Source organism: Lissotriton vulgaris, chromosome 9, assembly GCF_964263255.1.
Source record: "Lissotriton vulgaris chromosome 9, aLisVul1.2, whole genome shotgun sequence".
Classification (NCBI taxonomy): domain Eukaryota; kingdom Metazoa; phylum Chordata; class Amphibia; order Caudata; family Salamandridae; genus Lissotriton; species Lissotriton vulgaris.
Genome location: NC_141697.1, coordinates 502,246,389 through 502,272,482, shown reverse-complemented (window position 1 = coordinate 502,272,482; position 26,094 = coordinate 502,246,389). Strand labels below are relative to the sequence as shown.

General features: G+C 46.2%; 1 protein-coding gene across 1 annotated transcript in view; it reads left to right on the top strand.

Moving 5' to 3' along the window:
• The window catches only part of LOC147690325 (phospholipid-transporting ATPase IK-like), a 1,699,388-nt gene that overhangs the window by 333,822 nt on the left and 1,339,472 nt on the right, over nucleotides 1-26,094 (top strand). Inside the window, exon 4 of the mRNA XM_086937963.1 lies at nucleotides 5,593-5,691. Within this exon, the coding sequence (XP_086794089.1) occupies nucleotides 5,593-5,691 (99 nt within the window). The remainder of the gene's footprint in view (nucleotides 1-5,592; nucleotides 5,692-26,094) is intronic.

Genomic DNA, 26,094 nt, shown 5'->3' with positions numbered 1-26,094 from the left:
CATTCACATGTTTCCACCCCGCCCAAAACAGTATACATGCAAAAACCACAGTTGATGGACAGAATGCAGAACAATGTCATACATTCACCCCAGTACAGAGACCTGGGCCTAAATCCATCGTTTATTTGCACTCCACACCACCCCAGTTCAGACATGGCCATATGCAAATCAGTCTGACCCTGTGCCTCATGGGAACAGTCCAGCCCGAACTGCCAAGCCATGACTTCCCTGGACCGGAAACAAGCTTCCAAAGACCGGTTTCTGGCATTCCAGCTGTCTTCAGGCCGGCTTGCTTGAATCCAGTGGTGTGGAGAGCATGGGATTCATGTCTGAGCATACCCATCCCACTCGGGGTGACAAATGCAAAAACCACAGTTGATGGACAGAATGCAGAACAATGTCATACATTCACCCCAGTACAGAGATCTGGGCCTAAATCCATCGTTGTTTTGCACTCCACACCACCCCAGTTCAGACATGGCCATATGCAAATCAGTCTGACCCTGTGCCTCATGGGAACAGTCCAGCCCGAACTGCCAAGCCATGCCTTCCCTGGACCTGAAACAAGCTTCAGAGGACCGGTTTCTGGCATTCCAGCCGTCTTCAGCCCGGCTTGCTTGAATCCAGTGGTGTGTACTGAGGCACAAGATGCCTGCCAACACTTCCTGGTTTGGAGTGTTGACAGACAGTGGCAGCCAATCAGCATGCCTTCCCGAGAAAGCTGCATGCTCATTGGCTGTCAACACTTCTAACCAGGAAGTGTTGTCATCCATCTTGTGCTCGATGGACAAAGGCAAAAGAAAGCAAAAAAACAAATGTGAAGAACACAAAAAGGGGGCAGGGTAGATACACCCTGACACTCTAGACCTGCCCAGGTGGTCCCACAAGGACAAAAAAGACCACATTTTTTTTTTAAACCTGGTCTGCTTTTTAAAAATTACCCTCCGGGGGGACCAAATCGTGGGGGCATAGTGATACAGAAGTGTGGGGGGTCCACAATCCCCCCCCACACTTCCCCGGGGACTGCCGCCCCCGGGGCAAAGCAACACAGCTCCTTGGCGCATACTGGAGGCTTCTGGTGGGCTAGTTGGCCCCCGGTTACCCCCAGTATGCAAGGGGAATTACTTCCTACTCTGCAAACATGCCAGGGTTTGTGCTGCAGAGAGGTGTAAAAAAGGGTGTGGCCTCATTACACCTCTCTGCAATGCAGCCCCCTGGCGCATACTGCAGGTTCCAGGTGGGCTAGTTAGCCCCCAGGGACCCCCAGTATGCAAGAGGAATTAGTTCCCCCTCTGCAAACACGCCCGGGGGCTGCGTTGCAGAGAGGTGTAAAAAAGGGTGTGGCCTCATTACACCTCTCTGCAATGCAGCCCCCTGGCTTATACTGGAGGCTCCTGGTGGGCTAGTTGCCCCCCAGGGACCCCCAGTATGCAAGGGGAATTAGCTCCTCCTCTGCAAACGCGCCAGGGGTTGCACTGCAGAGTGTTGCAACACAGTATACAGCATGGAGCAGCAGTGTCAAAACCACTATTAAAAAAGCTCAGCCTAGATCCCTAAGTCTGGGCAACTATAAGCCGATTTCTCTGCTGCCAAGAGTATCCAAGCTCTTGGAGAAAAATGTACACAAGCGTCTTCCAATCTTCCTTGAATTCAACAAAATCCTCCACCCCACCCAAATGGGATTCCGACTACAACACAGCACTGAAACAGCTCTTTTGGCTGTGGTGGAGGAACTAATATGGCTCCTTGACCAAGGTGGTTGAACAACCATTATTCTCTTAGATCTCAGTGAAGTTTTTAACACTGTTGAGCATGTCATATTCCTTTAGAGAATCTCAGATGAAGGCATTGAAGACAGGGCACTGAAATAGCTCACTTTTTACCTTGAGAGTAGAACCTTCTAAGTGTTAGACCAGTCCTCTTACTCAGACAGTCTTCCAGTGAGCTGCAGGTTGACCCAGGGCTCAGCCCTGATCCCCACCTTCTTCAAGCTAAATATGCATCCCTTGGCAGAACTTGTACAATTGTTTTGGGTGGATCTTAGTCTCCTACGCTGATGACACCCAATTAGTCATGTCAATTTCTCCAGAAGCCAGCTCCAATCATCTCCAACTGGCACCCTGTTTACAGGAAGTGGTCAGCTGTATGGCAAACTGTAGCCTGAAACTCATTGAAGACAAGACAGTGGTCATGCTGCTGAGCAACAATATTAAAATTCAGATGCCAACACTTTGGCCCAACTGTCTTGGGAGTCTTCAGAGCCCAAAAAGCCAGATAAAGAGCCTGGGCATTTGGCTTGATAACAACCTCACCATGGACTGTCAAGCAAATAAACTTGCAGCAAGCTCTTACGGCATTCTTAGAATGCTCAAAAACATCCTGGACCTCCTCCCTTTCCCGTGCTGAAGGCTGATTATTCAGGCCCTGATAATTGCATGCCTTCACTATGGCAACTCTTGGTATTTTGGCTCCCCTCGATATGTACTAAAATGGCTGCAGGTTGTTCAAAATGTTTCTGCTCACCTCCTCTTGAACATCCTGAGGCATCAGTCTGCCAAAAAGGAATTAGGTAAATGTCATTGGCTCTCGGTAAAAATGTGGGTGCAGTCAAGACCCTTTGTATTCTGCACAGAGTACTTCACAACAAGAGCCCTGTGTTGTTGCAGCCTTTATCCTCACCTTATACCCCTGGTAGGCTACTTAGATTGTGCTCAGCCTGCCTTCTAATTTTTCCAAAGGATTCTCAGATCAAAATGGGAAGACCGCTCAGCCTATTTAGCCCCCAAACCTTGGAACTCTTTACCTATTGAATTACACCAAATGGACCTGGAACTCCGTTTTAGAAATGATCTGAAAACCTGGTTGTTCATGAGCTATCTCCCTCCCATTCCTTAGCAGATTTCTAGTGCTGGGTTGGTTCTAGCACTGAGAGGCCTCTGGGTAGCCATGCACTTTACAAGTTGTACAGGATAGAATAGTCGTGGGTTAGAGCACTTCAGACATTGGCTACCTTCACTGTGAGTGATGGCATTGTGCTCCTTCACAAGGAGCACATACACACACAAGTAGCTCCCTTCAGTGCCAGTGACTACCATAAAAATGAGCGCTTTTAGAGACCAAAAATATGTTTTTACTTCTAGCCAAAGTGTTTTTTGACTGACTAGTACTCAGCAGCCTTCCCAGTGATAACGTTTTGCAAAACCCATGACAAGAGAAAGCAAGCATCAACAAAGACAAAATGCTATTGCCGTTCTTGCTGCTTCGTCCCACAGCGCCCGCCTGCACCTTAATGCCTGCACCCTGATATCTCTCGCCGCTGTTCCATTCCTGAAAACTGATGAGATTAGGCTGAATAGAACGCCTTTATTGGGACGTGACATGGTTGGTGTTTATTTATTGTTGCCAAGCCAAGTACAGCGCTACGTTTTTAAGATATTATTTCCTTGGACGGGGTACGATTGTCATAAGGAAAAACACCCCCTTTTCAAATATCTGGAGGGGCTTGACCCCTTCCTAACTTAGTGCCCTGAAAAAGTGCTGTATATGGATGAAACATGTCAGCTGTTCGCTTTGCTGTGTTTTTCTCAGAATAAAAAAGAAAGAAAAAAAGAGAAACACTGAAGACTTTTTCTGTTCTCTGGATATGGACAATTGACTTATTTGTGGTGATAGAATGATCTTGGGTAGTGCACCTTTGCTTCTTTTTACAAAGACAAAATGCTCATTTACTACTTTTGCCTAAGTCAGGTTAGCTCCTAATTGCTTTGGCCAATGAAATGATAAGATGTCAATGGTCTTCGATTATGTACTTCTATGGTCTGAAGATCAAATTTTCTTTAAAATTAGATTATCCTCCTTTACATCAAAGCAAATTATGCTTCCAGGAAGCACCCATCATCCACAACAAGCAACGCAGGAAATATGCAATCACACCATTTTTGTACTCTAATGGACCGGATGTTATGAGCCATTTATCTAATTTTTAATTAGACAGTTATCAATTTTAAAAACAGCTCTAAGAAAAGAATAGCTTGCATTTTTTGTGAATACTCTTGAACTTATATAGACCTGTACACTAATGCTAAAACATCATGCAAATGTTATTTGCCCTTGTTTTTTTGAATGGAAATTGTTCTTACTCACATCTTTTCTCTGGTAGAATCTGTGAGCACAAAACATTTAATATCAGGTAGTAACAGAAGCATTAAAGGTGCTGGAAACTTATGGCCAGATTTATCTCTTGGGAGTAAGGATACTCTGGCGCAACAGCAACGGAGTATCCTTACCGCCAAGATAACGGTTCGCCCACCAAATTTAGTTGCAGGTGGATAATAGTTTAGCCACCTCAGAGACTACTTCGTCTTCACCATGTCCAAACCTCTCCAATGGCCTGAGAATTGGCTATATGTCTGCTTGCCCAGTTTAGATGGGCAAACATATAGCCGCTTTTTTACTGCAGTCTCTGCCAAGCAAACCCTGGAGGTGAGTGGCAGTAAAAAACGAAAAATGCCCCACACCCCCTCCGCAATGGGAGATGACTCCCATGGCAAGTGTGGGGGGGGGGGCTTGGTTTTTTTATTTTCAAAAACAAATATCCACACCTTGGGGTTTTGTTTAAAAAAAAAAAAGAAGTTCCCATACTTCTCCGCCATGTTTGATGGAGCATACAGCAAAATTCTAATGCATTGGCAGGAGCCTCCTTAATGGCAATTCCTGTGAATAGTTGAAATGTTCATCAGGCTGATGAACATTTCAAGATTTGTCAGGCGGTTAAACTCCGTTCGACAACTTCAAAAGAAGCCCCTTAGTGAGAGTAATTTCACATGTTTTGTATAGAGTCGGGTGAAGTTTCACCCATAAAGTAAAGGAACTTTCCTCCGTTGCCTGACTTAGTCCCAAGGTGAAGTTACACACACAAGCGCTGCCACTACAAAGCAGGATTTCCTGCTACAGAATGTTCAGTTGACCGGACATCCTGAAACTGGAAATCGTGTGGTTCTCTCACTTGTAGTCTGCTGCAGCACAACCCTTCCCATTAAGTGAGACTGAAGGTGGGAAAATACAGAGCACTGGGTTGGGCTGAATAGGGGAAGGGCAACATGGGGCGTCGTTAATGATGAAGGGTTGCTTTGCGAGCAAAGAATATAAGTGGTAATAGTGGGGGTCAACGGGTATGCCAACGTGGAAACAGCTCCAGTGCTGGTGGAGCTAAGCAGTGAATAGTGCAGGAAAAGGGGTGGAGTGGGACAGGCAAGGCAGTGCTGTGGTTCTAGAAAGGCACAGGAATAATTGTCAAGTGGGGCCATTCCACCAAATAACCCTTGCACCTGTACATATCCTCTCCCTATGAATGTCCACTAAAGCTGCCCCACATCACCTTTTGCACGGTTTGCAAATCAGGTGCAAAAACACTACATACAAACACCCTGTGTAAATGTAATTTAAAACTAAATTACATCAGGGTGCAATTTTTAAATGACATTACCAAATTGGTCTACATGAGAAGGGAACTGCATCAGTGTCCTTCTAGCACTTTCAGTTGTGATTAGCAGAGTAAAGACTTCTAATGCCTCATCTTTGCTTTATTTTCAGACTATTCCTGATATTACCCCATTTTCCTGGATAATCGCCTTCACAATGATATGCATTCTTCTAGCATCAAGAGCTCTCCGAGACATGCTTGAAGACATAGTGAGTATGGTAGCATATTGGTTACAGTCATTAAGGATTTGTTGTGCTGCTGAAATTAATTCTGTTTGGACAGAAAAGTCCACTGCATTGTAAAAGAGGCGTACCTCTTCCCTGAGTGCCCATCTGTACTGTTGTCTGGATCCCTAGTGTTGATTTTAGTTGTCATAGGCAAGCATGGATAATGTGTGTGGGCCATGACATAGGCCTTATTCATGGATTACAGGCTTGCTGGACGGGGAGGAGTGCCCGAAGTGCTACCCTCATAGTGGTAGAAGGCATCTGCCTTCAAGAACAGCACAAGCACAGTGGTGGCATCATTTCACGCAGCAATCAGTAGGATAAACAGGTCCTTTTTACCCAGTGTCACTGGAGTGAGGCCTGCAGTCTCATTCACTTTTTTAAAGTCCTGGTGCTGTGTGCTTATCTCACACTTGGCCGACGTTAGTTGCATGTAGTTTGCTGCGCAGCACAGTAGTAGCGACTGCGCTGGATGTATTCTTGCCTGGGAAGGGTACAGCATGGTTAGTCCATGTACTGAGTATATGTATACCAGAGAGGAATACATTACATAATAAGAGATGTAGTGCTGTGGAGTACATACGCAATGAAGGCATGTGCTGTGTGTATGTATGCTTACGATAAATACAATCAATTAAGTATGAACTGTTGTGCAGCGCTCGTAGTGAGTTTGTGTGCTGGCAGTGTGTGTATTTGTAAATGGCATACCATGGCACAATACAGAAAAGGATACAGTACTGAGCAGTGTGCACAGAGTGATTGTGTGCTGGATATATGTGCACCTCTGGTGGTACAATACATAGACGTGACAGTACTGGACAGTATGCCCAATATGAACACTGAGTGCAAAGTGTGCCTGCAATGGTACAGTGCATGGAGGACCTTGGGTTCGGTTCCATTTTGGGAAGCCCAGTCCTGGTGGATACACGAGGAGTAGAGGAATCTCTCCAGACAGATTTGTGTATTACTGCATTTCTGTGAGCTAGGTGAGACAAACCGGGGGAAGGGAGGGAGAAACTCCCTCTGCACACTTCAGAATGGTGCTCTTTGACTCAGTGATAGATCACAAGGGAAACGCCTAGGACACCTCTCAGGAAGGAGATGGGAATGATAAGGGAACCGTAAAGAGTAAGGTTGGGAGCCCGACATTAATGTTTTGATGCACATATCACTGTGACTGACATCTAGGTGTGAACTCTTGTTACTCCCATGGCCTTTGTTGTGGGACTATCAGTTTCGGAGACTCTCCTTCTGTGAGAGACAGCCTTTCAAGAGAAAGAAGAGGGAGAAAAGTATACACTTCCGAAGAAGCAAAACCCAAACATAAAACTTCAAAGATCCAGACCAGAAAACACATTTGGTGTCTAGAAATAGTCTGTATGAAGTGGAGGTTGAGACCCCTAAATTTGTCATTTGTCAAGCATCTAGATGGGCTGTGTGAGAAAGGGAAACTCTGTAAGACTTCTGACTATAACCAGGACCAGGGGGTCAATGCTTTCTAGTCTCTCCCTGGGTGAGAGGACATCACCAAGGGAAACCCAGACTACCTGCTCTGGAACCTGAAGCACCAGTGCCTTCCTTCTTGCCAAAATTGGTATGCCCTTTGAGCAGGAGGAGGAGAGCATTGGAGGGACTGAGGTCCAGTAGGGAGCCCTGCTAAGAGGACTCCTGTTACGAGGTGTGAGGAGGCGGCTGTGCACAGACCGGGCTGTTGCCCATGTGGAGGAGTGATTTGGTGACCCCTGTATGCCAGGAGAGGACTTCCATGGACTTAGCTATATTTTGAGTTCTGTGTGGGGAGCGACAAGCCCATATCACCTTATTGCGGTGACCCCGTTTTCCAGAGGGGTCCATTGTAGAAGTGACTGTGTGACAAAGTGCCAAGAATTGTGTGATCATGAATGGCAACCCCATATGCCAGCAAGGGCGGCCGTGGTGTCAGTGATCGCACTGGGGAAGTATACGTCTTGCCTGGAAGTACCATGGCAATCCCATAAGCCAAGTGGGGCTGCCAATATTACATTTTGTAAAAACATTGAGCCATTGCTCAGGAAAATGAAAGCTGCAATTTTTCCTCAAGACCTGCCCCCTGACCAACCCTGAGGAAGTCAGAGGAAGTCATGAGGACTTCGCTCCATTACTCAGATCCAATCAGGAGCACTGAGATCAACCACCTCCCACTGTGTGGGGGAATTGAACCTACCCCACTCACACAAGCAGGGAGCACCTCCGATCACTGTTTTTTTTTTTTTGGTAAACCTTTATTGTTACATTAATCAGATACAGGTATGGGCCTACAACCATCACGGCTGGCCGCTAGTACGGTTAGGTCAAATCAAGTCAAGCATACCATGAAAAACAATAGTCCGCCACCCCGCAGGCCCCGTATAGAAGCTAGATAACATTCGCCCAAAGCATATCACGTGTATGTCAGGATTAAGGAAGGTTTCTTTTTAAAGGTATAAAGAAGAACAGGATCCGGATCCGTATATTCAATCAATAACAAAGTAAGGGATTGCAATAGTATAGGATATTCACAGACAGGATCACTGTGGTTGAAATATTGGCGCTGGTGCACATTAACCAGGATAATCAATAAAAAACCTTACACATTGCATCGTTATAGCATCCGACCGTCATGCCTATGAACATCGTAGGAACATCCTCCCTAGTTGAATAGACTGGCAAAAAATTACAGGAATACACTACCCAGATCCCAGAAAAGAAAAAGAAAAAGAAGGAAGAAAAGGGCCATAGAAACAATAAAAGGACAAGACTAAGAAGACCCATCCCCCCAACCCCCCACCCCGCACTCCTGTAGATGGCTACGGCCTACCCCCCCTAGCAGTGTGCCTGTCGCCCTGAAAAACTAAAACCCCCAAAAGAAACTAGTCCATAAGAAATTAAAAGAAAATAGTTACAAGTAAAGTGGAGGAGGACCTCCAGGCCAGGCTCCGGCCCCTCCCCACCGCGCTTTAAACCCTCAGTGCAATAAACAATACTAAATCGGATACAATCAGTTTGCAAAAGGGTAATAAGATACATTGTTAGCCCGCAAAGCTACTTAGTCACATAACATTTCCGAGTCTTTCTACCTCCATCAGCCCGTTAGCAGTCCTTGCGTAATGGAACCATCTCTAACCTTGGCCCACCCTATCGAGCTCACCCACACATAGCAGCCAGTCAGCATCAAAAAAGATTGTTTCGTAAGACTCGGGCACCCCGAGTGGGGGGAACAATCGGCCACGTAAAGGAAAGTCATCGCGGGGATCAATCCACCCCAATACGTTCACCAAACGTCGTGGCAAGACTGAGCATGGGGCCCTTAGCAAGTGGGGAAGAGTCACATTTCCATTCCACTGTCGGAACCTTGTTGGCTTATTCGAGGGCGCTGTGTGGTCAACCGGCCCCTCCGGCGTTACAAGTCCAATGTCTCCCGATTCAGGTGAACCTCTCGTTGGCCAGCTAGGCGTTGTAAGAGTCGGGCCCCTCAAAGTCTCACTTGTCGGTGGGGTATCAAAAGCACAGCCCACTGATGCGGAATCGGGCAAAATTTCAATTGCCCAAGATCCGACTGTCGCCTCCTTCCTCGGGGTGGCAGTAATGGCGTCTAGCTTTTCCCCCAGGTTTCGTGCGTCCCATTGTAGGGCACTGCGGAGGGCGCCGAGGGCCAGAACCAGATCACCAACCATCATCCTTTCGCAATGCACCCCGATCTCGGCGTATCTCCCTGCTCCGAGTACTCCATCGCCTTGGGATAGCTGAAGCAGGGTATTGCTATCCCGAACTGCAGCTCGGTCTGCATCCAGCCCCGTGCAGGATCGGGAGCGGGTTTCAAACATAGATGAAAACGCTCTCCTGCACAATTGGGGAGACTCCCACAGTTGTCGGGAGAGGCTAAACTCCACGTCCGATTACCTCACCAGCAAGCAATCCGGTTCCGGGAGCTGCAACCTATGCGGTGGTGATCCGGACCCTCTCAATGGCATCACTGGCGGAGCTGAGTCGCTGCCGAAGGAGCAAGGCAAGTTATTCTCCCGCTCCTGGCGATCGATCAGGCTTCGCAACTGGTGGCCGCCATTGTTGCATCGGCGGTCAGCGTAGCGTTGCACTCAAAGCCCTGGCTCTGACGCCCTCACAGGCCGCAGTCGAAGATGGAGTATATCTCCGGCATCAGAACTGGTAGAAACCTCGGAGGCACACGATCGGCGGTCACGACCATTCACCCGCACAGAACTGTAATGCAGGCACAGGATATCGGTCAGGATAGTATCGCGGAGAGGTCTACGGAGCCGGGCGCCTAAGCGGCCTAAGCGGCAATCGCGGTCGTCGGCCTGGCTTCCCCCCCCCCACCTCCGATCACTGTTGAATCCAGCAGCACTGCTCACAGGAGAGATCATGTGCCTGCTAGGTGCTGTGACATGAAACACAAGCAGCCCTACTCCTCCAAACAGGACCAGAGCTCCAAGTGCCTGTGGTCGAGCCACCCACTGAAATGCTGAATGCTTCCATGCTGCTGTAGTGGGTAAGACTTGAACCGGGTCTGTCAGGCCCAGGGGGTGCTGCCGCCAAAGGAGTTGTCAATTAATATACAACTTGCCCCACACACACTCGGTGTGTGAGGGGCAAGTTGTATATTATGTGTGTGAGGGGCAAGTTGTATATTAATTGAATGTGATATGGTCCAGCTCCTCCCACGTCCCAGGACCTAACTCCTTAAGCTTCAGCGCCAAAGGAGTTGTGGCACCATAGACACATTTGACTATTTCCGAAAGAGTCAAAGGGAACTCATAAGTAAGACCTATTAGTGAGCATTCCCTGTATTCAGCTACCAGTGAATAGGGAATAACCCTGGCCACATTGCTTGGAAGAGGGTGGGACAGGGATTTTCGAGACAAGCACTAGAGCCTAAAAAGCTTAAAAAGAGGCTTAAAAGCACTATTGCTCTTAGCCCATTCTTTTAGAGGCTTTGCCTGCGGTGTTGGTGGGCGGGGGTTCAGGGTAGCAGCGCCGGGATACTCTGAGTAGCTGTGCACTTTAGAAATGCAGGATAACATAACATAACATAGAGCCCCTACCTCAAAGGGATTATGTCATCGCTTACGAATATCGTTATTGCTCTGAATGTTTAGAGTTAGAAATAAATTACTTATTTTTATATCTAAAATCAAGTATTTGACTGGACATTCATTTATTGACATTAATGAGTGCACTTTGAGTTATGAGTCTTGTTCACTGTAAGTACACTACTTCCCCCCAAAGGAGGAATTCCAATTTTAGCAATTAGCTTATAGTATTTCATTCATGTTTTGTACACTCGTATGATTTAGATGGAGGCAATTTTATGATCGACAGATTAACAAGAAGTGAGTGTCATGGGTTTTACCTGCCACAAATTTGGAACGTTTATTTAGAGCCCAGCAGACGATCTGCTATCTGGTTGATGCAATGGAGGTAAAATACTGTTGTATCTTGAATGTTAGGAGTCAAATGTACACAGTTGGCTGGGCTGAGCAGTTTGCTGGCTGCTCCTGATGGGGTCTTGTTGTGATCTTGTAACTATCCTGAATAAAACCTCTCTGATCTACATCAACCTGCGTGGACTTGATCACTACAAATATCTGCCACACCAGCAGAGCAAATACTGCCACATTTAGTTTGCCACTATTGGGGTAGCAATATTTAAACCTGTGACAGCTCCTGCCTTTATGGTTGGAGTGAGAGTCGGTGGAAAACTCAGTGGCAGAAGTAAGACTTCCCCCATGGCTCCACCTCTCTCACCCCGCACCCGTCACTTCAGACCCTCATAAGACACCTGGTCATCCCAACACTCTTAGTCATCAAATTATGCCTTCTGTTGATGACTGTCTAACCTCATCGGTGGGTGGAGGTAGATTTCCATGACCGACATTGACAATGCTGTTGAGAAAGTTGGTGTTTTTTTCTCTACACACCTGCAACCCTTTGAGAGTTTTCTGTGCTTGAAGCTGTGCTTTACATGGCAGTGATGCACAAAAGTGCCACCAATAGAAGGGCTGGGGCACAGCCTTCCTAAATGTACCATCAGTTTGACTCCATTTCTGCTGTCCTCAATGTCATCACAATGTCTTCACAGTGGCAGAACCCTATAACGGCTCTTTCCCTGGCCCCATGGTATGATGGAATGTAGTGAGGGTCGGCAAGACTTTTGCAGAATTTTCCCAGGCCCTAAGTGTGCCAGCTGTATCCAGCCACCAGAACACCTGCCAGTCCATTGCTCTTTAAATTAATCGCTCTATGTTGAAGGATGTTGCAGAAAGAAACAAATTATTTGAGAAGAAAATTCAATTTTATTGACTTTGGCACTTGAATAAGTGTTCTATTTTGTCACATCATTTTTTTTACTAACCTTGGGCCTGAAGACCAGGATAGCTCCATTACTTATTTTTTCAGTATGTGAAATCCTGTTATTTAATCAGTCTTTTTATTTATTTAAATGTTTTTATTAGAAACAGCAAAGCATGTGCACACAAGAACATCACTGTAGAACTTATACAAATTTTAGATCTGGAGAGTTATCTGACAGCATTCATACATTACGTGATTTCTGCACCTCCTGTACTTTGACACATTTCCAATTCCACCGTTGGGGACACCACAATATCTCCCTGTACTTATTCAAGTTCGACCACTTTCGGTCCGATTTCTTGGGGCATCCCCTTGCTATGAACACTTCTGTTTCCGCCAACATGCATCTGTCCTACTCTTTCGCCCACATATGTACGCTCGGTACGGTTGCTCCTCCCCACTTTTTCGATATCTCCCTTTTAATCAGGGTATAACCCAGTGTCGCAAACTGCATTTCCACTTCTATCAGGTCAGTTGCCTCCCAAATATTTAACAAACTCAGTTGTGGCGTTAGGATCAACTCCTTATGTAGGGCATTGTGCATGTGTTCCGTGGCCCTCTCCCACAGAATCCGCCACCCCGGCCAGCTCCACAGCATGTGGTAAAATGTGACATGTTGGCCACATCCCCTCAGCCAGAGATCAGCCGATCGCGAACCTACTTTCATCTGAGTCGGTCCCGTCATATATGAGCGGTGCAGTACCAAAAGTTGGATCAACCTACATTTTCGCGTGATGGCTGCCTCCCGAGGGGACATCAGGGCCTCCTTCCAGTCCTTGTCACTAATCACCCCCAAATCGTCCTGCCATCTCTCCCTGCGTCTTGGAAAAGTATCTGGAAGGTTATTGCATAATTTCTTGTATGTGAGTGAAATAGCTTTTGAGTCCAAAGGTCCATCCAACAACCTGTCTTCGAGCGGTGAAGAGTCTGGTATGTCTGTAAAAGACGAGAAGGCTGCTCTAAGGGCATGGCGAATCTGCAGGTACCTATACGTCTCCCCCTGAGCCAGTTGATATTGTTTCTGGAGTTACTCAAATGAGAGTATCTCCCCCTGTTTTGACCAATATTTTTACCACAGAGATCCCTATAAGGTCCCACTTGTGAAAACCGGGCTGATAACATAGCACACCCAGTTTTTGCATACTCCAAAGTGGAGCGACCTTAGCTAGGATGCCCGCCCATTCCAGGTGCAAGTTCACTGTCCGCCAAACCTGTAACGTGTGTAGGGTGGGCCCAAAGAATCGCCCCTTGTTTTTTCTGTCACTGACATATAGGGCCCCCAAATATCCGGAGCGATCAGTTCGGTATTGGTCCAGCGCATACGCGGGGTCTTCCGGAGAGCGGTATATCCATCTTTTGACAGTCACTAGCTGTGCCTCCCAATAATAGGGCTTTAGGTCGGGGAGCGCAATGCCTCCATCATACCAACTCTTCGTCAGCTTCTTTAATGCCACCCTTGGGGCCCTCCCATCCCACAATAGCGTACGGACCTCCCCTTCTACCATTTTGAAGTATGAATCCAAAACGGTGTACGGGCAATTTGGAAGGATACACAAAAAGGGAGGTAGGGCCAACATCTTAAAAAGCGCCACCCAGCCAATCAGTGAAAGCAGGAGGAACCGCCAATGTTTCACGTCCGCTCGCAGTGTAGCCAGGGGAGGGGTAAGATTGGAACAGTAGAACTGATTGGGATCCGATGTGATATAAACCCCCAAGTATCTAAACCCATTTTCTGCTACTACGATGAAGCAACCCGCCGGAAGTCAAGGGACCTGTCCCCACAACATATACAACACGGACGTATGCCAATTAATCGCATAACCTGAATATTTACCGAAATTCGTGAAGCTGTCGAGCACTACGGATATAGATTTTTGTGGGGAAGCCAGGTACAACAGTATATCATCCGCATACATAAATATGAGGTCTTCCACTTCATTCGCTCACCTCATCCCACGTACCATAACATCCCGGCGTATCCATGCCACAAGGGGTTCCGACAGAAGGGCGAATATCAATGGGGACAATGGGCATCCCTGCCTGGTACCCCGCCTCAGTCTAAACATCCTGGAAGTACATCCATTCACTCTCACCTGACCCAGAACATCTGTGTACAGCATCTAAACCCATCCTATAAATTTCGGGCTTAGACCCACCCTGTCTACAACTTCAAACATGTACGGCCATTCTATGGAATCAAAGGCCATAGAGGCATCAAGAGACAGCAGCGCAGCATCTTCATTAATGTATGGCCTCTGGGCCATTACGTTATGCAAGCATCGTAGATTGAGGGCTGTGTTTCTCCCAGGCATAAATGCAGATTGATTTGGGTGGACTAACGTGGTAATAACCTCCCCCAGCCTGTTGGCGAGAACTTTTGCTAGAACTTTTGCCTCAATGTTGATCAGAGAGATGGGCCTATATTAGCCGCACATGTCGTGCCGGCTTGTGAATCACCACTATCGTGGCCAGCCTCTGATCCACAGGTAGCCGACCCACCCCCAAGCTCTCCTCATACATGGGCTTTAAAATCGTTCGAGAGGCAGTGGCTTTTAAGAATTCAACCGGGATACCGCCTGGTCCCATCGCCTTCCCTGATTTAATCCGCCCTATAGCTTTACCAATTTCCTCGTCCGAGAGATCTTTATCCAGAGTGTCTCTATCCTCCTCCGAGAGGGTTAGAACATCACTATCCCTGAGGAGCTGACCTGAGTCCTCCGCCGTGTAAAGAGTAGAGGAGGAATATACCTGTACTAGTTGAGCAGCAAATTCCTCTGCTATTTCCTGCGGATGTGACACAGAGCCCCCACCCGACGTCGTCAACTTATGCACCCACCTCGATCCCTGTTCTCGCCTCTCTAACCAAGCCAGTTTCCTACCCATCCTATCCCCCAATTCATATATTCTATGCTGGGCATGACGATACTTAGCTATCATGTGCTCCCTGGTTTTTATCCGATACTCATCCTGCTTCATCTGGAGCTTAGGAGCGGTGTCAGCCGAGGGGTTCTGTGCAAGTTCCCGTTCGAGATCCAGAAGGTCTGTCTCCGCCTGCACCAAAAGCTCGCCTTTCTTAGCGATGTATCCCATCTTCAAGGATAGAGCCTACCCCTTCAAGACCACCTTGTACGCATCCCATATCGTCTGGGCGGATGTAACTGAGCCCACATTTTTGACAAAGTAATTCTCTGTTTGCGTACAAAGTTCCTCCCTGATGTCCGATATGTGTAAAAGCCATGGCTTAAGGACTATGGTGGTGTGTGTCTGTCTTTCCCAGTGGGTGATCTTCACCCAGACCGGGGAGTGATCGGATATACCCCTCTGTAAAACCCGGGAATTAACAAAATTCCCTACCGCAGCTAAGTGTGAGAGGAAATAATCTATACCTGATAGGCTTTGGTGCATGCTTTATTGAATCAGTCTTGAATACTTTTCAAAGAAGTGAGTTTGTCAATCAATGAGTCTTACATCACTCAGCTCAGATTCACTCACTGGTTGTGAGTGTCAGGCCTTGGTCTCACTTATATAATTTGTGAGTCACAGACCTTTGTGCAGAGTCTTACGCCTTGGGACACATTGTCACTGACTGGGTGCGAGCTTCACTTCTTAAACCAAACGTATTCATTGTTCTTTAGCCTTACAAATAAGAGCAACTTCTCTTTGATTGCCTCACATCTTGAAACATAGCTTCACTCATTTGATGTGAGTCCCACTCATTGATACAAAGTCTAATTCATTCGGTGTGTATCCCAAACACTGGAGCAGTATTTATCAATAGACATGTAACTTGGTGCACAGTCTCTGGTGTGATTAGGGCACAGACACAGTCATCTCACACTTTGGTTGCACTGCTTGGGTGTAAGTGCCATTCTTTGCAACACAGTTGTCTTGCTTCACCTTTCAGATAATACAGAATCTCCCACACAGTGGCTCAAACACTTTTAGAAAAGAGTTTTATTTTACAAAATGCAAGCTCTCCTTTTAGAATAAGGCTTAGGGTATTATTTTACACAATGCTCTCTAACAGAAAGGCTTTCCCAGATGCTAAAACAACAACATTCAAATACATATATATGTATATATATATATATATATATATATATATATATATATATAGTTAGAATTTTTTCTCTATGGGACTTTTGAAAATTCTATGTCTAATAACTTTGGCGTTTGTGGACGGAATCGGCTGAAATTTTCAGGAAAATGGCACATTTTGTTTCTGAGCAGCCCCTGAAAATTTGGGGGGGTTTCGTCAAGGGGGGGCCGAGAAAAAAGGGGGGTCCCAAAACGCGTTTTTCCCATTCATTTTTCCATAGGGCGGTTGGACTCACTTTTAGCTCGAACGGCTGAATGGATTTGCACGAAACTTGGCAAAATTGTAGGGACTGTTAGCCCGATGTGCCTTTGCTAGGTCTCAATATATGTGCTCCAGTAGTTTTTGAGAAATTAACGTTCAAACCAAGATATATATCTGTAACAGCGCTCTGGGCAGCGATCCGGTCCGCTTACTTTTCGCTTATCGGAACTTTGCGCGCAGAAAGCTGATTGGCTCTCCGGTGTCTGTCAACATTCTAAACAGTCCGGAGCGGACGCCATCTTGTCTCTCGGTAGGATCGAGAGAGAAGAAAAGGTGAAAAACTAAGGGGGAATTTAATGAAAGGGGGCAAGGTATCCCCCTCTTGACCCCCTAGGAATGTTGTTGGGGTTATTAAAGGGTCCCGTGGGGAAAATAAAAAAAAAATGATTTTTCACGGTAGAAGCGCTTCACGGGCCGCGAACTGGGCCGCAAACTGGTAGCGAAACGGGAATTCGCCATTTTGTGCTTCGTTAATTAAAGTACTAGGTATAAGGGGGTGCGGGAGACGTATCCTAATCCCCTATGTTTCCTGAGGGTGGCTGAGGAGGCTGATATATGTTGATACATCTCTTCCAGCGGCTGTGCGTGAGCTTTTTTTTTTTTTTGCTGCGTGACAGTCCGGAGCGGCCGCCATCTTGTCTCTCGGTAGGATCGAGAGAGAAGAAAAGGTGAAAAACTAAGGGGGAATTTAATGAAAGGGGGCAAGGTATCCCCCTCTTGACCCCCTAGGAATGTTGTTGGGGTTATTAAAGGGTCCCGTGGGGAAAATAAAAAAAAAATGATTTTTCACGGTAGAAGCGCTTCACGGGCCGCGAACTGGGCCGCAAACTGGTAGCGAAACGGGAATTCGCCATTTTGTGCTTCGTTAATTAAAGTACTAGGTATAAGGGGGTGCGGGAGACGTATCCTAATCCCCTATGTTTCCTGAGGGTGGCTGAGGAGGCTCATATATGTTGATACATCTCTTCCAGCGGCTGCGCCATCTTGCCTTTTTTCGAATGCCACAATTTTGTCGTGCACGGCAGCCATTTTAGATGCCAGGCTGGTCCCAGGCTATCACCTAACCCTGCGGATGTAGTTTATGGCCCCAGCTGTAGAGAATTCAGACATGCCAATCCTCCTGATTCAGGCGTGTGAGTACTGATTTCAGTGCTAGTCTCCCGCCTCCCGATTTCTGCAAGCAAAAACCCGGGGGCATATTACGAACAACTAGCGATAATTTTTGTCTCTAACTTGTTTAGAGACAAAAATTATCGCCGCACATCGGCGATTTTTATCGCAGATAAACCTTGCTATTATCGCAGAAAAGTCAGCGATATTCATGTATTATCGATCTAATGCTCTTAGCCATGTTATCCACCTCCCATTGGATAACATGGCTAAGAACTGCTCAGGGCAGGTGTTAGATTTTGGAGATATTCGCGCTTAGCGCGAATATCTCCAAAAGTTGGTAATAGAAGGTAGCGATGTTAGGGACTGTTTCCAGTCGCTAACATCTTGGCACGCCACTTTGCATGTCATTAGTGATAAGTATCACTGACATGCAAAGCGGGGCCCAAGATGGTCGCTATCTCCTTTTAGCTGTCACTAACTGGTGTTAGCGACAGCTTGGTAATAGGGAAATAATTTTATCTCCGCTTTCATGGCTTTTAAAGCCAAAAAAGCGGAGATAAACCCCCTTGATAATATGCCCCACGATTCCTTGGGGGTTTCAGCTGACAGGGCTTGGTATTTTGTTACATGGTAATTTTTCCATGAAACGTCAGAGGGTCGATGCAGGGGTTCTAGAAGAGGTGATAAACCATTTAAGCCTCATGCACAAGCGCATGGTCTTTTAAAGATTTGTGAAGTACTCGGGGCGGCGGTGTGTGTGTGCCCTCTTTCAGGAGCGGGCGGGGGGGCACTGCCAGCAACTTGCCAGGTCAGGTAGTGTTCAACACGTGCATCACCCTTTCTCTGCCTGCTATTGCGCTCCATGCTTCGGAAAGGTAAGAAAAAGAACGTGCATTTGAGTTTGAAATGTCCGATCCTGCAGCAGCACACTTCCAAAGCCCACACATGACAATAACCCGATTCAAGGCCCCATTCACCCGTTTTTAAAAAAATAGATAACACTCCAACAAAGTAAGGTTATAAAACTTTATTAACTACTAACTTTAACGAACGTAACAAAAACTAAAAACATTTAAACATTTCTCAACACAAAAAGCAACAATGGTTAGAAGCTGTCTTTTGTGCGAATAGTCCCAAGGCAGCACAACGTGCAGAGTTCTGGACGGCACCCAGGTGATGTCGCCTGGGTGCCGCACTGGTTTAGGGATCCTACAATGCTGCTCCGAAAATTGGCGTGGGGCGTCCCGGGTGGGGCGGGGGGAGGCCTCGTCAGTAGCGGTCTGTTGTGCGAATAGTCCCAAGGCAGCACAACGTGCAGAGTTCTGGACGGCACCCAGGTGATGTCGCCTGGGTGCCGCACTGGTTTAGGGATCCTACAATGCAGCACAGAAAAACACTGTGGGGCGTCCCGGGTGGTGCGGGGGGAGGCCTTGTCAGTAGCGGTCTGTGTCCAGTGTCACATGGCTGACACAACATGTACGACAGGCACCCAGGTGATGTCCAGTAAACTGCCGCACTGGTTTTGGTATCCTACAATGCTGCTCCGAAAATTGGCGTGCGGCGGCCCGGGGGGGGGCGTAGGGGAGCCGGCGTGAACGGGCCTCCCCAGGTGGCGGCCATCTAGCTGAGTTGCGCTCGCTCTTGCGGCCACAGCGTCTCGCTCACCATGTTGTTGAGTTGCTCCCACTCTTGCAGTGCAGCGATAGGCGGCTGCCACATGGCTCTTAAAATGGCGGACAGCTCCTCGGTTTTAGGCCTGGTCCACTGAAATGGTCCTGGGACACTTTGGAACTCGGACGCTTGCCTGCTAGGGCTTGGGTTCCATTCTCGAAAAGCGTCCCCTCAGCCGTGAAGATTGTATAAAAGTCTTGGGGGCCCCCGACTCCCGCAGGCTTCCGGTGGGGAGCGGCTGCCATGATTGCTCGCGGAATGACCACGACGGAGCCACGAGATGGTGGTGCTCTCATGCTGACGCCAGCTTCAGTCTGAATGATCCAGAAACAAGGTGGGGCTTTCATCGTTTGGGAAAAAAAAATGTTCTAAACCAATGAAAAGTGTTATTTTTAGGTCATATGACCAAGCCTTCCATCTTTAGGAAACCAAAAGTAAAATGAACCAATGAAAAGTTTTATAAACAAGTCACATGACCTGTTATGCGGCATAGGGCTACAAAAAGCGTAGAAAATCCGTTGGCACGTGAGGCGGCGTCAGTAGCGGACCGATGTGCGAATAGGCCGAAGGCAGCACAACGGGCCGAGATCCGGATGGTACCGAGGTGGTGTCCAGCAAATTGCCGCACTGGTGTGGCCATCCTACAATGCTGCGCCGAAAGACGGCGTGTCCAGCTGAGTTGCGGTCACTGTTGCGGTACAGTGACTCGAACGCGCCGAGATCCGGATGGCACCGAGGTGGTGTCCAGCAAATTGCCGCACTGGTGTGGCCATCCTACAATGCTGCGCCGAAAGACGGCGTGTCCAGCTGAATTGCGGTCACTGTTGCGGTACAGTGACTCGAACGCGCCGAGATCCGGATGGCACCGAGGTGGTGTCCAGCAAATTGCCGCACTGGTGTGGCCATCCTACAATGCTGCGCCGAAAGACGGCGTGTCCAGCTGAATTGCGGTCACTGTTGCGGTACAGTGAGTCGAACGCGCCGAGATCTGGATGGCCCCGATGTTGTGTCCAGCAAGTTGCCGCACTGGTGTGGCCATCCTACAATGCTGCGCCGAAAGTCGGCGTGGGGTGCCCCGTTGGCTTATGAGGTGATGTCAGTAGTGGAACGATGTGTGAATAGGTCGGAACCAGCACAAGGCACCAAGATCCGAATGGCAAGTCCTGGATGTTGAGTGCCTCAGTTGAGAGTTCTGAGCAGTGCTTGTAAGACTGTCTGAAGCTTATTTGCACCTGCTGCAGCTTCACTAGGTCCGGCGGAACTTTTTTCCTTTTCCTTTCTGCTTCTTTTCCTACAATGCGTTTCATCTGAAGACACGACCAGGTCCCTGAATGTGTGCAGGGGGACGCTATTGATTGAATGAAAATGGCGGCTTGACACAAAGCTGACTCAAGCGTTGTTGTTGGTGCTATACAGACAAAAATTGGTTTTCAGTTTGTACATTCTTCAGGTTTTTTTTTTCCATCCAAGTCTGATTGAGAGTTTGTAGAAAAATGGCTTCAGATTTTCCACATACTACTCTTCAACATTCTTCCTAAATGTAACAATGTGAAACTCACTAGGAGAACGGCTGTTTCTGTTTCCTTTCAAAATGCTGCCACCAATATTTTCTGAATGGAAGACACCATCTTGTAGCATAAAGGGCCGAAAGGGGTTCTGGTCTGGCCGATGGTTGGTGGAGACATTTTGACTATATCTTGGACCTGCCCGGCCTCGCCCAAAATGGTGCCGGTATAAATGGGACTCGTAACTCCTTGCCCGCAAATGTATATCTAGAAAATGTTATTGTAACTGGCCCTGTCGTATTTTAATTACAAAATGTACGTCCACCGATTCCGCAACTGTTAGACACCTTTGTTCTTGTCACCTAATGGCCCGCTCGTTACGTTCTTCTACAGTGTAAATGTCTCCTCATCATATACGATTTCAGTTTGCTCCGTGGCCGGCCCACGTGGTTATAGGCCCGTATTTGTATACTGACATTTTCACAATAAAGGTTTTTAAAACAAAACACGGTAGTAGTATTTACATTTGTAAAGTTTTTACTTTTAGTGACTGTTTTCGAATCAGTAAAAGGCAAGTGAAATAAAGCAGTCCAATTACATGACGGATAAAAGGTATAATATGTAGGAACGCAGTAAAGATAAATGGTCAAGGGCAGTTGTGTTTTTCATGTCTGCAACATAAAGTGATCGATAAGAATCTGATAATCAGGCGTATCGGCGACTAAGACAGCAGGCCGAATCTCTTTTACTCAACGGCTCCGTCATGGAAGGAAGAAACGCCCTTTTTCTCGAAAAAGGAATATATTTTACTTGCAAGACAGTTGTAAATTTTCCGGGAAAGTACATTAGCCTGGAATAATATAACATATGTTTGAAAAAAAAATATTGTTCGAAAATAATAAAAAGCGTAATTTTTAGGTCATATGACCAAGCTTTTCATCATTAAATTAACAAAAGTAAAATGAACCAATGAAAAGTTTTATTAACAAGTCACATGACCTGTTATGCTTACGTTACGCGCTGCGCGCCGCGCCTCGGATCACTTCCGGGTGCGCTAACGCGGCGTGTCATAAAACGCATTACGCGACAACGTAGGTCAAGAATATAGTCTAAATGTCTCCACCAACCAGCGTTCAGAACACAACCCCTTTCAGCAGTCCAAAAAGTTCTGTTAAATGACAACAGAGGGGACAGGCAACAAGAACCATCAGTCAAAGAGGGGAGGGCAAGTTCTTCTCTTCCGGGTCATGTTGGGGCGCTACCGGAACTGATCGAATTGGTAGTCTATAGTGTTTCTGGATGTTTCAGACTAAAGCTGGCGTCAGCATGAGACCACTACCATCTCGTAGCTCCGTCGTGGCCATTCCACGAGCAATCATGGCAGCCGCTCCCCACCAGAAGCCTGCGGGAGTCGGGGGCCCCCAAGACTTTTGTAGAATCTTCACGGCTGAGGGGACGCTTTTCGAGAATGGGACCCAAGCCCTAGCAGACAAGCGTCCGAGTTCCAAGGTGTCCCAGGGCCATTTTAGTGGACCAGGCCCAAAACCGAAGAGCCGGCCGCCATTTTGAGAGTCCTGTGGCAGCCGCCTATCGCTGCACCGCAAGAGCTGGCGCATCTCAACTACATGGTGAGCGAGACGCTGTAGTCGCAAGAGCGGGCGGTAAACAGCTGAATGGCGGAAGAGGCACAGTGTAGCAAAAGCGGGCGGAATGGCAACTAAAACGATAAAGGGGCGCCCCACTACAGCTTGTCTTCAGGTCAAACGGATTGTGGGACAAGGTCCAGAATTGAAGAGTCATCAAAAGGCAAAAAGTTCCGCCGGACCCCGGGAGCCGGCCGCCTATGTCGGGGGCGATCTCAGGCTACACCAGTGCTATAAGACTTGGGGAGGGTGTCGGAGCCAAGCGTCTTCTCCGAGTCCATGGCCATCACACCGCCCCTCAGGGGCCTCCGTCAAGCTCTTTAGGAAGGTAACATATCACATTGTTTTCTAATGCAGTCAGGTCCACAAACGACACTCACTTACTTTGAGAATAGTGAAGCTGCAGTAGGTGGAAATAAGCTTCAGACAGTGTTACAAGCACTGCTCAGAACTCTTAACTATGGCACCCAACATCCAGAACTTATGCTATTTGAGAATGGTAGTGACATCGAAGCATCTCAGGGACCAAAACCATTAACGTACTTTCACGTATGAAAAACTTACTTGGGGAGGGGGCAGGAGCGAAGCGCCCCCTCCCAGTCAGCGCCACCACACCGTATGTTGAAAATCTGAAGCCATCGTTCTACAAAGTCAACCAAACTTGGATTGAAAAATCTAGAAAAATGTACAAACTGAAAACCAGCTTTGGTCTGCATAGCATCAGTAGCAACGCTTGAGTCAGCTTTGTGTCAAGCCGCCATTTTGATTCAACAAAGCACAGGCATTGAAAAAGGCTGAAATTCAGAACTCTAAACTATGGCACCCAACATCCAGGAGCTTGTCATCCGGATCTTGGAGCCTTGTGCTGTTTTCGATCTATTCACACATCGGTCCACTACTGACATCATCTTATAAACCAACGTTATGTAAATAGTTTTTTAATAAAATGTTTTACCCTGTTTCTTTGCTGGTGTGTTGTCTATATTTTTAATATTTGCATAGGGTTTGTCGTTATTTTGTGCGGGATGGGTGATGGAGCCGAGCTGTCTTGCAGCCCTCATGGTGTGGAGCTCAGTTCATCTCACTATTTTCGTATTTCTCATGAAGGGTTGTTCCTAATATTTCTATTTTAGCGAGGTCAAAAAGAGATCCAATTAGTGGCCTACTGATTTTGCTCGATTACTTTTATTTTTTTACACGATTTTTCACTATCTGCAAAGACTAAACAGAGTATTGCGACTTTGTGCTTGTTTGTAAATAGAGAATGATCCAAAGAGAACCAATTCTAAAACAGTAAATGCTTGGACAACAATCAATCAAATGGAGAGACAAGGAGGCACGACGGATTACAACGGGGGTAAAGGCCTGCGTTAACTACCCTTCAGTATCTGCAAAGAGAGAGTACTACTAAGACAAAAGAGGGGAGGGGGGGGGTGCAGCGTTCAAAGCACATCAGCGTGCATAAATACGAAAATGTTTTTATCTATCACGTACTTGACATTTTAAAGCTTTTCATATTTGCTATTAAAAAACCAATGAAATTCACAGAAAAAACCATAGGTTATAGTGGATATATAGTTAGGAATTTGCATTTACAAAACCTTGAAAATTCAATGAAAAAACCATTGGTTATAGAACATATATAGTTAGGAATTTGCATTTACAAAACCTTATTTTACTCGCATAAAACCATTGAAATTCCATATATAGTTAGAAGCGCTAACTATATATCGCGCACCCGCAATCCACTGCTGATGATGTCACATATTACATCATTCATGACATGGTCAGTGACATCACTGATGACATCACTGATGACATCTCAAATGACATCACTGATGACAACTCAAATGACATCACTGATGACATCTCAAATGACATCACTGATGACATCACTGATGACAACTCAAATGACATCACTGATGACATCTCATTTGTCATCACTGATCACATCACTCATGTGATAATACAATGAACCTCTTCAGACTCTAATATAACCTTACATACACTCAGTATAAACAGACACTCACAGACTGTCACTCATCCATGGAGTTACTCACACACCTAGTCAGTCATGCAAAGAATCAATCACACCTCCATTTCCTCAACTATACAGTTATACACATCTTACTTATTCAAACATATAATAACACATATTTACTCTCTTATATAATCCCTGATACAAGCTCACAGTGATCGATACAGCCACTCACACATTCACTGGCTCTTAAGTTCAGTTATTTATATATCACAACTCTCACATGTATTGTGTTTTACATACGTACTTACTTGCACATGTAGCAATGAGAAATACATTCACTCACCAACACACCCATGCACAGTCAACCGCCCATATAGCTGTTTCCACATGCACTCTTGAACTCATACTCCTAGTGAATCAACTGCTTACACATCTATGCACAGAGTCACGCACCTCCCAGCCACCCACAAACACACACTCAGCCTCCCATTCAAATACTTGGGCAAACAATCAATAACCCATATGGCCACTCTTATAGCTACTGATCAACACATGCAGCAGCTTACACAACAACAAACATACTGATGCACAAATTAAGACAGTTTAGTCACTAACCCATGCACTCAGTGAGACACATTTAATCACTCACTCATACAGTCAGTCATGCACCTACTAAATTCTTCATCCAGACACTTATACATCCACTCATTCTTCAATATGTGAAACATATTTAAACTTTACAGACACATACAATCACTGGATGTTGTGATCAGTGATGTCATCAGTGATGTCATTTGAGATGTCATCAGTGATGTCATCAGTGATGTCACTGACCATGTCATGAATGATGTAATATGTGACATCATCAGCAGTGGATTGCGGGTGCGCGATATATAGTTAGCGCTTCTAACTATATATGGAATTTCAATGGTTTTATGCGAGTAAAATAAGGTTTTGTAAATGCAAATTCCTAACTATATATGTTCTATAACCAATGGTTTTTTCATTGAATTTTCAAGGTTTTGTAAATGCAAATTCCTAACTATATATCCACTATAACCTATGGTTTTTTCTGTGAATATATATATATATATATATATATATATATATATACATATATATATATATATATGTATGTGTATATATATATATATATATATATATATATATATATATATATGCAATAATAACATGCTTGGTAAATGCAACAGTTAAAATGCATGAATAATACTAATGAATAAACAAGCAGTAAATCATATGAGATAAGACTCAAGTGAATATACTGGATGCTTTCAAAAGAATAGTCAGAAAGATATATACACTGAATACATCAAATGATTACTTTGGATGTGCAACTCACTTATTCACGCATCACAAAGAAAACACCTCAAATGACCAAAGCCACTGGAACCACGCATCACAATGGTACTAGTCAGAAACAAGTCACCTCACCCGTTCGTTCACTCAACCTCCTTGCCAATTCACGCTGCGGGTGTCCATTCACAGCTGGCTTTGACTCCTGACTGGGACTCAGCTGAGATGAGAGCTCACTTACAGAGTAGACGTACTGCTGTAAGTGAGCTCTCAACTCAGCTGTCAACAACCTCAGCTTTAAAGTCTCAAAACACACACTGGAAGGTTCAAGAGTCTTTCTCCCCGCACCAGGAAACTTACCAGGACTGGTCAGCTTCCAAGCAAGCACTCCATGGCAGGAAAGAGTTCCCA